General features: G+C 53.8%; 2 protein-coding genes across 2 annotated transcripts; one reads left to right on the forward strand and one right to left on the reverse strand.

Moving 5' to 3' along the window:
* Positions 1–307: 307 nt before the first annotated feature.
* Positions 308–9,931, forward strand: nup160 (nucleoporin 160). Its single transcript, XM_080475149.1, has 34 exons — positions 308–419; positions 913–1,024; positions 1,110–1,320; positions 1,411–1,633; positions 1,730–1,920; positions 2,060–2,296; positions 2,422–2,519; positions 2,616–2,700; positions 2,796–2,864; positions 2,949–3,032; positions 3,131–3,301; positions 3,829–3,928; positions 4,003–4,174; positions 4,265–4,398; positions 4,488–4,648; positions 4,732–4,868; positions 4,976–5,049; positions 5,261–5,411; positions 5,503–5,572; positions 5,655–5,753; positions 6,705–6,824; positions 7,014–7,109; positions 7,217–7,311; positions 7,410–7,506; positions 7,598–7,703; positions 7,805–7,965; positions 8,110–8,170; positions 8,274–8,384; positions 8,474–8,597; positions 8,670–8,768; positions 8,852–8,993; positions 9,382–9,507; positions 9,578–9,667; positions 9,785–9,931. The coding sequence occupies exons 1-34, from the start codon at positions 329–331 to the stop codon at positions 9,878–9,880; spliced, it is 4,194 nt and encodes a 1,397-aa protein (XP_080331275.1). The 5' UTR covers positions 308–328; the 3' UTR covers positions 9,881–9,931.
* An 896-nt stretch (positions 9,932–10,827) lies between these two features.
* On the reverse strand, positions 10,828–14,205 carry LOC308116782 (fibroblast growth factor receptor substrate 2-like). Its single transcript, XM_080475170.1, has 6 exons — positions 14,091–14,205; positions 13,378–13,445; positions 13,174–13,265; positions 12,900–13,086; positions 12,090–12,469; positions 10,828–12,014 (listed from the first exon to the last, which is right to left on the reverse strand). Exons 3-6 carry the CDS (start codon positions 13,237–13,239, stop codon positions 11,007–11,009), a joined length of 1,641 nt encoding a protein of 546 aa, XP_080331296.1. The 5' UTR covers positions 13,240–13,265; positions 13,378–13,445; positions 14,091–14,205; the 3' UTR covers positions 10,828–11,006.
* Positions 14,206–15,034: the final 829 nt, after the last annotated feature.

Here is a 15,034-nt window from a genome sequence, read left to right on the forward strand (position 1 = left end):
CATGAGAACAGATGGTTCACATCCTGATTTCCTGGAAGTAGTAAAAGGGCATGTCTGTATCACACTCACACTCACACAAAGCCTAAACTGTCCCAAACACTTTGCCTGCCAACAACCTCCTACACACGCGCACACACTCACACGCAATTAATTCAATAAATTCATCTGACGTTACAACGGTTCCCACTGTTTATATTGTCGTACACTCAGTGGCCGTTGGGGGCACTGTGGAGCTCCAGCACTATGTTGCATCCTACATTTTTCCCGCCCTCGAGGAAGAAGCCGTTTGAACGCGCCGCTTGCGCGCACGACTCATCACGAGGACAAGATGGCGTCCGCCTTGGAGAGGAGCTTTGTGGAGATATGCGGCTTCGAGCGGGAGGCGGGTAGGAGGCTCCGGGATGTGACGGCGAGGCCCGGTGAGTGTGTACCGGGAGGTGGGGAGGCGTCTGCGGGGCCCGGTGAGTGTTTACCGGGAGGCAGAGAGGTGACAGGGAGGCCCAGTGAGTGCGTACCGGGAGGCGGAGAGGAGACTCCGGGAAGCCCGGTGTTTCGGATTAAGTGGTTTCCCTGTTAACTGGTGACCGACTTCCTTTTAGTGTCTCGTTAACATTAGGTCTTAAAAACCGGCAGAAATCTGTAGCTGTCCTGGTGAACGCCGTTTAACCGCATTACTCTAAAAGTTTAAAGTGTCTTAGTTTGCTTACTCTTACTTTGACGTCTGCTGTTACCAGCAGCAACGAGGGACGCTTCAGGAAATTGGTCACCAGTCAACATGGAAGCCAATTAATCCGAAACACCGGAGTTTATTCTGGACGGACTGTGAGCTCAGTTGCTTCACAGGTCTCTCTATTGTCATCATCAGGTGTTGGTGGGTGTTGTGTGTCAGTAACCTGTCTATTACCTGTGCAGGTGCAGACCCCCCCCCCGGCGGCGGCCCCAAGTTTCCCGACAGCGCCGGAGCGTTTCACTATGAGGAGAGCGGCAAGCTGCTGTCAGTCTGCAGCAACCGGTTCATCCACTGGTGAGTTCGCCCGCAACTCAGTGTCGTGTGTGTGTCCGTCCGTCCGTCCAATGGGTTGATGGTACTGACTCCCATGCCTCTGCAGGTCCACCTCGGGGGACTGGGTACAGCTGGTGGAGCAGTCTCTGGACTCGGACCTACTGAACAGCGCCGTGCGGCTGCGCTTCGCGGGCTGCAGCGTCCTGCCAGGCGGCGTCTCCGTCCACGAGACGCTCAACAACGTCATCATCCTCATCTGCACCAATCAGAGCGTCCACAGGCTGCTGCTGCCTCACCCCACACGCATGTATCGGAGCGTGAGTTACCCCCCTTACCCCCCCGTCTCACCCCCACAGCAAAGTGTGTTGTCACAACTGTGTGCGCGTGCGTGCGTGTGTGTTTTCCAGGAGCTGGTCACTGAGCTCCACATGCAGTCGATCTTCACAGACGTGATGAAGTTGGACCTGGACGACCCAGACCACTGCGTGCTCCTCGCCTCCTCTGCTCCTCACGTCGGGACTCCCTGCACCTCCTCCTCCTGGATCAGCTCCAGAGGAGAGGCTCACTTCGCCCTGGCAATGCCTGCAGGGGGCGTCACCGTGGTAACGCTGCCACCGCACCACACCGCAGGTGCACGCCGTCCCGTCGTTGAGCCTGCAGGAATACACTCTGTTAATCTGAGTGGTTTAGAACTGTGTATGTGTGGTGTGTGTGTGCGCTCTCCAGGCAGTGTGTCCGTGCTGGAGCTCCGGAGCACCTCCATGATGAGGAGGCTCTCTGGGTGGGTGTCTTCAGCCATGCGGGGCGAGCAGAGTCCAGCCGACCTGGTCCTCAGTCTGGCCGTCAGGGAGCTGCAGGACGATGCCTTCGTCTTCGCCCTGTGTCACGACCACAAGCTGAGGATGTGGTCCCTGCAGGTCTCTCTCTCTCACACACAGACACACACACACACACACACACACACACACACACACACACACACACACACACACACACACACACACAGCTGGTTCTCCTCGCTGATGATGATGATAGTGTTTCCTGCCACCTCCTCAGGAGCAGACCTGCCTGCTGGAGGCCGACATGTTGGAGTACATGCCGGCGTGCAAAGGCGTGCGGCGCCTGTCGGGTCAGGGTCACCGGCTGCATGTGGCCTTCTCCCCTGCCACCGGACTCACGCTCTGCGTCTACCTGAGCGTCCCGCAGAGAGGACAGTTCATCGTCCTGCAGCTGGTCACCGCCGACAACAACCGCTACAGCCTGGAGCACATCTCCTCCCTGTTCAGCACACAGGTACACACACACACACACACACACACACACACACACACACACACACACACACACACACACACACACACACACACACACACACACACAGTGTGTCTCTGAGCTGCAGTGTGCATGTGTGGCCACAGGAGGTGCTGGTGGACTTCACTCTGACCTCCTCAGACGTCTGGGCTCTGTGGCTCGATGACTCCAACACCACGGTGGTCAAATACATCAACTTTGAGCAGTGAGTGTGAGAACAGGGTGAACCACTGCTCCACCAACACACTATGTCCAGGGAGGAAAGACACTGGTTGAAACCTGTCGTCTCTCTCTCTCTCAGTAATTCGGGGGCTCAGTGGAATCAAGTGTTTGTTCAGCCTCCACCGGTAGACGAGGTCTCTGTCGGAGTGGATCTGGATCCGCGGGTAACAACTCAAGCTGCTGGTCAGCACGTCTTCACAATACGATCGAATACTAAGAGTGTGTGTGTGTGTGTGTGTGTGTCTGTCTGTCTGTGTAGGAGAAGTACCTGGATGTCCTCTTCTCTCCTCTACATTTCACTGCCTCAGCCATTGTCAAAGCTCTGCAGGTGAGACAAACTGTTTAGTGTCTCTGCCCGTCTGTCCACACCGGTCTGTCTATGACGTACCGTCGGGTCGGTCTTCTTACTCAGATCTACCGCCGAGGCTCAGACTGGATCCCGGACTGCTCCTGGGAGTCTCTGAAGAAGGAGGTGACTGTTGCCGTAGAGACAGAGGTATCTACAAGCTGACGGACTGAACGACTTCAGTGTTTGTGTCGGATTCTTCTGTTTCTGGAAGAAATGTTTCACAAACTTCACTCCTCCTCCTGCAGCTGCAAAGCAGTGTCACAGAGCTGGAGTTCTCTCAGGAGGAGTACCGTCAGCTGCAGGTGGAGTTCTGGTCCAGGTTCTACTCCTGCTGCCTGCAGTACCAGGAGGTGCAGTCCACTCCTCTCAGCGTGACGGTCAGCCCACACACCGGCATGGTGTGTCTGCTCCGCAAGGTAAACACAACCAGCCTGGTGCCTGGTAGAAGGGATGGGGCTGATCCGGTATCGGGTTCGGATACAAGTCACGGATTAGAAATTTCCGACCCAACTTGAAAATAGTCCCAGTGGTTGGTGCTGCGTTGCTAAAAAATTTCCCCAGGGATTAATAAAGTGATTGAGGTTTTAAAGATACAACAAGTTTATTATGAGATGATGACGTCAGCAGACCCCCACATTGTCCACATGGAACAAGAATAGTTTGTACTGCTTCCGTTTCTGACCTGATCCTAAAATATGCATACATTCCATTGTGTGTGTGTGTGTGTGTGTGTGTGTGTGTGTGTGTGTGTGTGTGTGTGTGTGTGTGTGTGTGTGTGTGTGTGTGTGTGTGTGTGTGTGTGTGTGTGTGTGTGTGTGTGTGTGTGTGTGTGTGTGTGTGTGTGTGTGTGTGTGTGTGTGTGTGTGTGTGTGTGTGTGTGTGTGTGTGTGTGTGTGTGTGTGTGTGTGTGTGTGTGTGTGTGTGTGTGTGTGTGTGTGTACAGGGCTTCATTTCCTTCCTGCTGCCGTGCTTTGCGGTGGATCACCTCTACCTGTCCTACGATCAGGACCTTTCCTCAGAAGAAGACACGCCCATCACTGAAGGTCTCTCTCTCACACACACACACACACACACACACTGGACCACTGCAGCTCTGACACTCTCTGTGGACCGACAGACCCTGACCTGGCCCGCGACGTCCTGCAGCTGGTTCGATGCCTGCGGCTGGTCAGCGACGCCGTCTCCGTTTCCCCAGAGTGTGCGTACGAGATGGAGAAAGCTTTGGAATATCTTCAGCCCCCAGAGGGAGCTGCTGAGCTGGTATTGGAAAGCATGCTGTGTAACGACAGGTAAGTGACCGACGACGCCTCACCTGGTTTCTCCTGTGAGGTTGTCTGTCTTAAACCCCCCCCCCCCCCCCCGTCTCCTGTGTCCTGCAGTGACGATGTGATGGGCGACATCCAGAACAGGCTGCAGGACGTGAAGAACCCCACGGCGGCCATGATGGTTCTTCTGAGGGAGCTGGACCTGGAGACGGAGTCGGAGCCCGTCAGAGAGGGGCCACTGGCTCCAGGTCCGTCTCTCGCTCCCTCTCTGTCTGCTTCTCTCTGACTCACTCTCTCTCTTTCTGACTGTCTGTTTCTCTCGCTCGCTCTGCTTCAGGTGAGAACCTGAACGTGAGGCTCAGTCTGTCGCAGCTGTACGGGAGCAGTTCTGCCGTCTCATTGGTCAGTAAGGCCGTGTGCTTCACGGCTCTGAATCGGGCTCTTTTCCTCCGAGACCTGCTGATCCTGCAGAAGATCTACCTGCGCTTTGGAGACAACGTATGTCCACTACACACGCATCACACACACAAACCCAGGCAGCAAATGTAAGTGTGTGTGTGTGTGTGTGTGTGTGTGTGTAGGTGTTTCTGGGTGGAGGAGCTCAGCTGTTGCAGCTTCAGCAGGATCTGATTCCTCGGACTTCTCACCTCCTCTCCTCCTATCACCTCCTCAAACATGTTAGCCAGAGCCTGGCCTCTCCCGTCGCCATGGATACCATGTGAGGGCCGCTGGACACACACCATCACATTACTCTGCAAATGCACTAGCGTTTGGTGATGTCACTGTGAGCGGCTCCGTCATCTGACTCTCCTCGTTTCGTTTCAGAGACGCGAACCTGCAGCACCTCACCGTGTTGGAGCTGTCCGACTCCCCGGGCCTTTGCTCCGCCTCCAGATCAGGTCAGTGAACGCCTCATCACACCACCGTCCCACTGACATGTCAGATGTCACGGTCTTGCTGACTTGCCCGCCTCCCAAACGACTCGCCCCGCCCGCCTCCCGAATGACTCAAAGTCACACCAAGCGCCAGAACGAACGACTCGCCGACACATCGGATGCCCCCCTAATACACTGAAGACCCCCCCCCCCCCTTCCCCCCTGCTCTCTGCAGCGCTGTCTCCTCAGACGGTGGTGGAGCTCTTCTATCAGACGAGTGCTCGGAGGACGATCGTCTCTCAGATCTTCTCCCAGCAGCCGAGGACGTCTCTGCTCCTCTGGAACCAAACCATCTCCAATGTGGTCCAACTGCTGGCCCAGCTGCTGTATCCTCACAGGGAATCAAACACTGGACTTGTCCAACCACTGCACCACAGCCAGTCCAACCACTTGGTTTGATTCCTGACTCCCTCTCAGTTGGCCCACTAATGCAGGTTTTCAGTTTCCAGAGTGTCTGATGGCAAACTGTCAATATATCGAGCTGCAGGTCAGTCCTCTCCTCTCCTCTCCTCTCCTCTCCTCTCCTCTCCTCCTGGTTTCATCTCAGTGTGTTCTGCTCTCCATCGTAGGAATACGTGCGTCTGATTGGTCCGTGGTGTCAGGTAAACATCGGCTCCTGTCGCTTCATGCTGGCTCAATGTTACCTGGCCAACGGGGAAGGTCAGAAGGTCAGTGTCACTCTGACCCCCCCCCCCCCCCCACCACCACCACCACCAGAAAGAACCAGGTTCTGGTTTAGGGCCAGATTTAGGACCAGTTCTTAGTCTTTCCACCCCCAAAGCTCCGGCCTATCAGAGACTAATCTCGTGCTAAGTTGGCCCCACGTCGTTGCTGGACCAGAATGGGATCTGACACGTCATCAGCTGGGGGTGGAGTTATCGCTACCTACAAGGTGGAAGAGATTCTTAACCAGCATTCTGAAATCTACAGGTTATAGAGAAAAAAATAACGTGTGGGAATAAGATAATTTAATCTGCGATCGCAGAGCCGCAGCTCTCGAGGTGCAGAGCTCCTGCCCTGTCAGCTGGTCGGATCTAGAATCTAGAAGCAGTTTTTCTTTTCAGACTTTTCATGGTGACATCATTGTGACTAACTTCACTTTCAGGTCTTGTCTGGCGTTATGACGGCAGGCTGAGGTCTGCATGAGGCAGCAGGGGGCGCTCCGCTATGAGACGCTCCACAGAACTTCTTTATAATGAAGCAAACTGTTTGGCTCATCAGGAACTACTAAACAAACTACAAACTACTGTAAATGAAACTTGGAGTTTTTAGAGCTAAAATGAGCCTTTTAACGGCTTCATGTGAAAAAAAAACTTTAATCAGAGTGTTTACCTAGGTTGCCATGGAAACGGCTGTAGCGCAGCGTTCTATCATTCTACACCTCCATTCCTCCATGTTGAAGCTTTTGATTGTTATTATTGTTATTATTTATTTATTTTTTCCCTCTGGCCACTCCGGGGCTCCGGACTAAAGTAAGACGGACGTGAAAAAACACCAATAGAGATACAAGGAGACTCAATGTTTTCTGGCTCTTTGGTGCATCAGAGGTTCAGGACAGACGAGGTGGAGCGACCCGGACCAAACCACTGTTACAGTCCTGTGGGTTTTTTTCCCATCAGGCTTTGCAGTGTTTCCAGGAGGCGTCCAGCGAGGTGGAAAAGGAAGAGTTTCTGATGAGGCTGACGGGCGGCGAGGACGAGGAGGCCGCTTCTACTCCCAGATTACAGTATTACAACAAGGTAATCACATTACATCCATCCATCTCGTCTCGCGGTCCATAGGCGGGAAGGAGGTGGAACTTTGACAGCCCGACTCCTTCATCTTCATCATCATCGCTCTGAGAAGAAACCTCAATCACAATTCTAGCTCTCTCTCTCTCTCTCTCTCTCTCTCTCTCTCTCTCTCTCTGTCTCTCTCTTTCTTTCTAGGTGCTGCGTCTGTTGGAAGATGTTTGTCTTCCTGAACTCGTCATCCAGTTGGCGTCTCTGGCGATCACCGAGGCAGCGAATGATGTCGGCAGTCAGGTAAAAGTGTGTGTGTGTGTCAGTGACATGATGTCTGTGTGTGTGAGACATAATGTGTGTCAGTAACGTGTTTGTTTGTGTGTGTGTGTGTGTGTGTGTGTGTTCAGGCGGCTCTGTGGACTCGGATCTTCAAACATCATCTGGACCTGGGACACAACAGCGAGGCGTACGAAGCTCTGACCCAGAACCCCGACAGCAGCATGTGCGTACACCACTTCCTGTCCGCAGCGCCGCCACTTCCTGTCACCACACAGGCTGGGACAGGACGCGTCATGTGAACTGTGTGTGTGTGTGTGACAGGCAGCTGGATTGTCTCCGTCAGCTGGTGGTGGTTTTGTGTGAACGTTCTCAGCTGCAGGACCTCGTCCAGTTTCCATACGTCAGCCTGCACGACGAGGTAAACACACCTGACCTCCGTCTGACCTCCGTCTGACCTCCGTCTGACCTCCGTCTGACCTCCGTCTGACCTGTGTGTGTGTGTGTGTCAGGTGGTGTCCATCATCGAGTCTCGAGCTCGGGGTTTGGACCTGCTGACACACAACTACTACGAGCTGCTGTACTCCTTCCATATCGTCCGCCACAACTACAGGAAAGGTACACAACTTGTACACACAGGATTGTGTAGCAGGAGTCGTCATGCTGTGTGTGTGCAGCCTGAGCAGTAATATTGTGTGTGTGCGTGTGCATGTATGTAGCCGGAGCAGTGATGTGTGAGTTGGGGCTGCGTGTCGGCCGGGAGCTCCGTTCTCTCCTCGGCCTCCAGAAGCAGGTGAATTGTTTCCTGACGGCTCTCACCTGTCTGAGACTCATCACACCTGAATACGCCTGGATCGTCCAACCAGCTGCAGGCACCAGCGTACGACACCCCACACACACTACACAGTACACACACTATACCTGCTACACACGACACACACACTATATGTGCAACACATGTTACTCACACACAACATTCACACAGTACACACACTACACACTGATATTTGTGTGTTTTGTGCAGTATGAGCGAGCGGGAGCGTCTCCAAAGAGAAACTCAGACGGAGAGTTCACAACTGAACCAGGTGAGACACACACACACACACGTACGTACGTTACAGTTGCCGACTCTTGTCTTCCACTCACTGTGTGTGTGTGTGTGTGTGTGTGTGTGTGTGTGTGTGTCAGTGAGACGTCAGGTGGACGTTCTAGAGCTGGACGACCTTCAGAAGGAGTACTTCCTGTCCCGTTGTCGGCTCACGCTGGCACAGCACCACCCGCCATCCGCCGCCATCGCAGGTACTTACACCTGTCTCTCTGGTCAGAGGCTCCACCCATCACTCCATTTCCCTGTAGGCGGGGGCTCTGACCTGTCTGTCTGTCTGTAGGCGGGGCCTCGGCTGTGGAGCTGCTGTCTCTCCTCGTGCAGACCGGCCTCTTCGACTCGGCTCTGACTCTGAGTCAGACCTTCGGACTCGAGCTGACGCCGGTCTTCGAGGGTCTGACCTTCAAGTGAGTTCAGACATTTGAGAGACGATGAGCCACAATATTTTTGTTTGTTTACGTTGTACGTTGGTTCCTCAGGTGCATCCAGCTGCAGTTCGGGGGGGAGGAGTCTCAGAATGATGCTTGGAGCTGGTTGGCTGCTAACCAGCTAACCATGGTCAACACCAAAGAGTCCAGGTGAGCGTTACACTGGTCTGTAAACGGCAGCAGTAGTTTGTCAACAACTGACGGCCGCGGTCACTTTTCATGTTGCTCTGCAGTGCGGCGGACGAGGCGTGGCGGCTGCTCGCCTCCTACCTCCACAGGTTCCCCTCTACCAGTGGCCAGCACCACCGCCACGTCCTCCACAAGCTGCTAGCGCACGGCGTGCCGCTGCCTGATTGGCTGGTTGCCTCCTACAAGGTGAGGCCAGGGCTTAGTGTCCCGAAAGAGGAAGATCCTCACAACGGTAAACGCCGAATGCAGAGTCTGTTTACTGGGTTGTTTACAGCGAGTGGCTGGTTTAGTCTGTTTAAGATAAGATAAGATATCCCTTTATTTATCTCGCATGTAGAGAAATTTGCATTGGTACAGCAGGATAGTACAGAGAAAGAAGCACGCATAGCAGGAACTAAAAAAGCAGATAAAAATACAATATAGCAGAAGAATATGCACACGGTGCCTATAAGTGTGGACATGTACAGAATATGGGGTTGGATGTATTGCACAAAAAGCGGATAAAAGCAGATAAAAATACTGGGTTGTTTTCCAGCGGGTTGCTGGTTTAGTCTGTTTACTGGGTTGTTTACAGCGGGTGGACGCCCCCTCCCTCCTGCGCCTGCTGCTGAACTTTGACCTCCTTGAGGCGGCGGCTGAACTGGTGTTGGAGTATGTGGATGCAGTTTTGGGTCGAGGACATCAGTACTTTGGCATCGAGGTAAAAGTAACTAAAGTACTGCGTGAGGACCCTGTACTCCTGTGTGTTGATGTTTGTTTGTTTGTTTCAGAGGCCGCTGTCGGCCACGTCTCCTCCCGCCTGGCTGCCGTACACGTCCATCGACCAGCTGCTGCAGGCGCTCCGAGAGACGCACGGCACCGTGAGTCCTGCTGCTTGTTTACCTGGTCCACTGTTTGATTACCTCTATTTACTTGCTTGTTTACCTGTTCCACTGTTTGATTACCTCTGTGTACCTGCTTGTTTATCTGTTTACCAGCTCCACAGCAGGCTGCGGGACAAGCTGTCGGAGTATCACGCTGTGGTGGAGGTGATGAGCAGAAACAGACTAAATGGACAAACCTGTGCACACTGAACATTGTATCGTTTTCTTGTAAACAAACTGAAATAAAGTGTTTTTCTAAACAATGCTTCGTCAACTCATGTCTCCGAGGGAGGGATGTTGTCGACAAGTCTGTTTTCACTAATCCTGCTTTCTGGAATACGATACCCCCCCAGAGCATGTTAACCCTAAAATGAATTAAGAAAGCTGAATTAAGCTCGGGGGTTGGTCGCCACGGTAACAGACTCTGAACAGAACCTGCTGGCAGGTTTTGTAGAGGAAACCCTGGGACAGCAGGATTATTGCAACAACACATCAGTAGGATAAAAACTAACCTGTCTAAACCAGCTCACGTTCCCTACTAGTGGTGAACAATCCAACGCTTGGTGAATTCTGCTTCAGTGATAAGATCGGACATTGAAGGATTAAAAAAACAAGCCTTTTCATTCTAAAAGTTTTTATTAAATTTTTTGTTGCTTCCTGTTGGATTGCACCTAAATGAAATTCTGATTTTATCCCTATTTATTATTTCTCTCTGCCATTTTGGGTGAAATGTTGAGTCACAGGAGTAATGTGATCAAACTTCTGCTTTGACCCTGGCAGCAAAACAACTGGGTCTTCGGTCTGTTGCCACAGTAACCGGTGGTATTGGGGCTCAATTGAAGCTTTTTATTGTGGTTGTTCAGGCGCATAAGGCAAGGTTCACATACTCAGTTGATTGAACTAATTCATTTCAGCTGTTCTGGAACCGGAAACTCGTGAATTACCCATCTCAGTCGACTCGGAGAGAAACTCCATTTGTTGAACCTCCTTTCTGGAATAAACTGGCGGTCGTGTCGTCGAGTTGAGGCCAACATGTGACCATGTGACAAGCTCCCTGATTGGCTTGCAGAGAAGTGAAGCGGCATCTCTCGTGTGATTGGGCGTCAGCTGCTTGTTGCCCTGGCGAAGGGTGACGGAGGAGGCGGTGGAGACGTGCTGAGTACAAATCAAACGGAGCTTTATTGTGTGGGCTCTGTACAAGTAGAACAAAGTGGAGTTACAGCTAAATGGAATGCTCTCAGTAATACTGACGTGTACTAGATATGGAATGCAGTCTATAAACATGGCGGCGAGCGAGTCTCTGCGCTCTGATTGGTCAGAGTCTGTGGCGGCCCAGTCACGCCGTGCTCTTGGTGGGCAGCTCGGTGCTGTTGTGTCTCGTCTTGCGCGACGTGCCATCGTCCCGCGGCCGCGCCTTCTGCAGGTTGGACATGGCGGCGGTGCGCTCGATGTCAATGAGGGCATACAGCTCCGTGCGGCGGGTGGGTGTGGTGGGGGGCAGCGGCGAGGTGGGGGTGCGGGGCGTGTGGGGGTTGCTGCTGTCCGAGGCGCCCCTGTTGCCGCTGCCCTCCATCTCCACCTCGATGTAGTTGAGAGTCTTGGGCGGCTCTGGGTGGCCCGGCAGCGGTGGCCGCCGAAAGTCGAAGTTGAAGATGGTGGGGCCGTCGGTGCGGCGCCGGGCCGTGTCGGGCCGGTGGGCACTCAGCGGCGCCGTCACGTTCTCCGTGTTGACATAGTTGTGCGAGGACTCGAGCGCGGCGGACAGCGGGTGGGAGTAGGAGTGGTGCAGCGAGCAATGGTGGTTGAAGCCATTGAGCGATGGTGTCTTGAGCGCAACGCCGCCATTCTCCTCCTCCTCCGAGCTCGGCTTCCTCGTCTCCCACACCGGCGGCAGCGCCGGCAAGTTCTCGTAGTCCAGCAGGGCGGTGCGCCGCTGCGCCGAGTTGTTGACATTCTGCAGGTCGGGGGTGAGGGGGGGTGGGCGGTGGCGCCGCGGCGCCGAGGAGGAGGAGCCATTGGCGTGTGGAGGCTCGGGTTCGGCCTCGGCCTCCGGGTGGCCGTTAGTCTCTCGGGGCTCCTCCACCTCCTGCTGCTCCTTCTGCCGCCGCTCCTTCTCCATCAGCTGGCGCTGCACTGGCGTGGGACCGAGGATGAAGCGCACGCTCTGCGTCTCCAGCAGCACCTGAGGCTCCGGTACCGCCGGCGCCGGGTCGGGCCGGCCTCGTGGAGGAGGGGGCGGCGTTGGAGGACACGGGGGAGACGTGGGACTCTCCAGAGGCGTGGTGACTGTCAGGGGACTCGGCTGCTCCTCCAGGAGACCCGACGTGTTCACGTAGGTGTGCACCTGCACACACAGACACATACTCTTCCCACTCGATTCACAGAGCGTGCGGCGAAGCTTGGGGGGTGGGGGTCTTACCGCATCCTCAGCCACCAGCAGGGGGTGTGTGGACTCCTCTCCCACAGACGGCAGGCGGGTGGAGGCCACAGACGGGTGGCGGGTGGAGGGGTGAGACGGGGCGTCGCCCACCGAGGGAACCCGGCTCACGCCGTTCGGTACTGACGGCACCGAGTAGCCCAGAGCTGCACACACACACGCACACACTGAATACACACGCAGTACAGCAGGGGGTGGTTGTGTAGTAGCAGGGTCAGCAGTCGTACCTGCGGGAGTGAGCGCCCCCTGCTGGCTGGGCTCTAGCACCGCCTCCTCCACCACACTGATGCTGTGACTGTGCATCACCTCCTGCAGCATGTTGAAGATCTCCTCCGCACGGCAGCACTTGAACGCAAAGATCCCTAGACACACACACACACACACACACACACACACACACACACACACACACACACACACACACACACACACACACACACACACACACACACACACACACACACACACACACACACACACACACACACACACACACACACACACACACACACACACACACACACACACACACACACACACACACACACACACACACACACACACACACACTTAGTATTCGATCGTATTGTGAAGACGTGCTGACCAGCAGCTTGAGTTGTTACCCGCGGATCCAGATCCAACAAGACACAGCAACAACAACAAATCAAGAGATACAGTCGGACACACACAACAACTATCAGAGACACACGATGTCAGAGTTCGTCTGTGTGTGTCTCCTCGCCGATGGATTCTATTGGCTGTGGTCTGAGGGGGCGGGGCTTCAGGCCCTACCTTGCCCAGTCTGACAGCGCCGGCCGCTCTCGAAGGAGAACAGGTTGGAGTCGTAGCCGTAGCGCCGTAAGCACAGGTAAGGCCACCGGACATCGTCACGGCGATGCGTGTGGAGGACGAGCTCGGCGTCGGTCAGCTCCATCACACCTGAGCCCAGCTCGTTACCGTCGTCGTCCACATTGATCACCTGGGGGTGAGGTGGGGGGCGATTAGAAGCCTTTACAAACCAGCAGCACTGACCATGAAGAGAGTGTGTGTGGGGGTGTGTGTGTACCTTAAATTTGCTCTGATGATTATCTGGAATCGACTCTTTCTCTGGACAGCTTAAACAGCTACCCATGGCTTCTTCACAGCACCATCTGATGTCTGAGACACAGCAACACAATCACACACATAGCGTCACAATCTCTCCCACACCCGCACACACACACCCACACCCACACCCACACCCACACACACACCCACACACACGACTCACCGAGATCCTGCCTCCAGTAGTTCTTCTTCCATCCTCAGAGCCTGAGGACTGCTCATGCTTCAGTCACTCTGTAAAACACACAAACACACACACACACTTAGTTCAAGCCCTCAGTAATCTCAATGACCTCACAGTGACCCCTCAGTGACCTCTGGCTGGTTCCAACCATGAAAACACTGAGCGGCCACTTTGATGATGTCATCAGTACCCCCCCCCCCCCAACCGAGTTTCACCCAGTTAACTTCCTGCTCTGTTCAGCTGTGCTGTCTTTCACTTTAGAACAAACTTGAGTAGTTAGTGTGATAGAGTACTAGTTAACCCGCTGTGGCTGTGAACCAGCAGCTTACTAACAAGCTGGCTCAGATCTGACCCTGGTTAACCCGCTGACTGGTTAACTGATGGAAAAATTAACTGATGAACAGCTGGACAAGTTAACTGGTTAACTGCGGGAAACGTTAACTGGTAAACTGCGGGAAAAGTTAACTAGTTAACTAGTTAACTGCGGGAAAAGTTAACAGCTGGAAAAGTTAACTGGTTAATTGTTGGAAAAGTTAACTACCGGAAAAGTTAACTGGTTAAGTGCTAGAAATGTTAACTAGTTAATTGCTGGAGAAGCTTCTCTGGGTTAATGGCAGATAGTTAGCAGCAGGCTAACTAGGCTGTCTCGTTAGCCTCCGGCAGCTCGACTCATCCCGGGCTGGGCCTCTACTCACCAGGGCCTCCGTCAGTGAGTCCAGGGACGGAATCTGAGCGGTCCGCTGCTCCACACGGCCCGGCGGCGGCGGGGCTTTAGGTCCGGGGTCGGTGACCGGAGGACGGAGCCGGAGCGGGGCAGCTAGCAGAGTTAGCCTGCTGCTACTGAGCCTCCATCTTCTTCCAGAGCGCCAAAAAAACAATCACAACTTCTTCCAAAGAGCCGAGAAGCTGCTCCGCGCACCGATCAGCGGCCACACGCCGACCCGCAACCATCCACAGGCCCGTCGGGCTCTCTGCCGCCCGCCGTACGGCGCCCAAAAGCACTTTTTCAGCCCGAAAACTAAAGTTTGTTCCGCTCGGAGCGTCGCTGCGCTGCTAGCCGTTAGCCGTCCGGAGCTAAATCACTGCAACTCCGCCAAACTTCCGACAGCAGGCCGCCGCAGCGCGCATGCGCACGGCCGAGGACCGCCAGCAGAGCAGCGGAGCAGGAGAGATGCACAGTAACGTATCGACAAGAGTAACGAAGAGTGCACAGGGTAACGGGGAGTAACGACAAGAGTAACGAAGAGTACACAGGTTCATGGGAAGTAACGACAAGTAACAAAAATGACAGGACGACAAAGAAAATCAACAAGGAAACAGTAACAGAGAGTAACGAAGAGTAATGACAAGGTAAGGGAGATACAGAAGAGTAACTAAAAGCACGGTTCCGTTACTCTGGACAGAAAGTAAAGTGAAAATAAAACCGAAAATAACACAAATGTTTCAATAAACTAACTTAAAAAAGAGTAACATAAAGTCAAGGGAAACAGAAACCAGACAGCCTAGAAAACATCACAATAAAACTAAAGTATGAAAATAAAAAAGAAGCAACAACAAGTATCAAAACAGTAACAAAACAACTAAACAACACAGAAGATTTAAAGTTACCAGAAGAAAAGATGAAAAGAGTTCACTTGTA

Source organism: Lipophrys pholis, assembly GCF_963383615.2.
Source record: "Lipophrys pholis genome assembly, chromosome: 11".
In the NCBI taxonomy this organism is placed as follows: Eukaryota; Metazoa; Chordata; class Actinopteri; order Blenniiformes; family Blenniidae; genus Lipophrys; species Lipophrys pholis.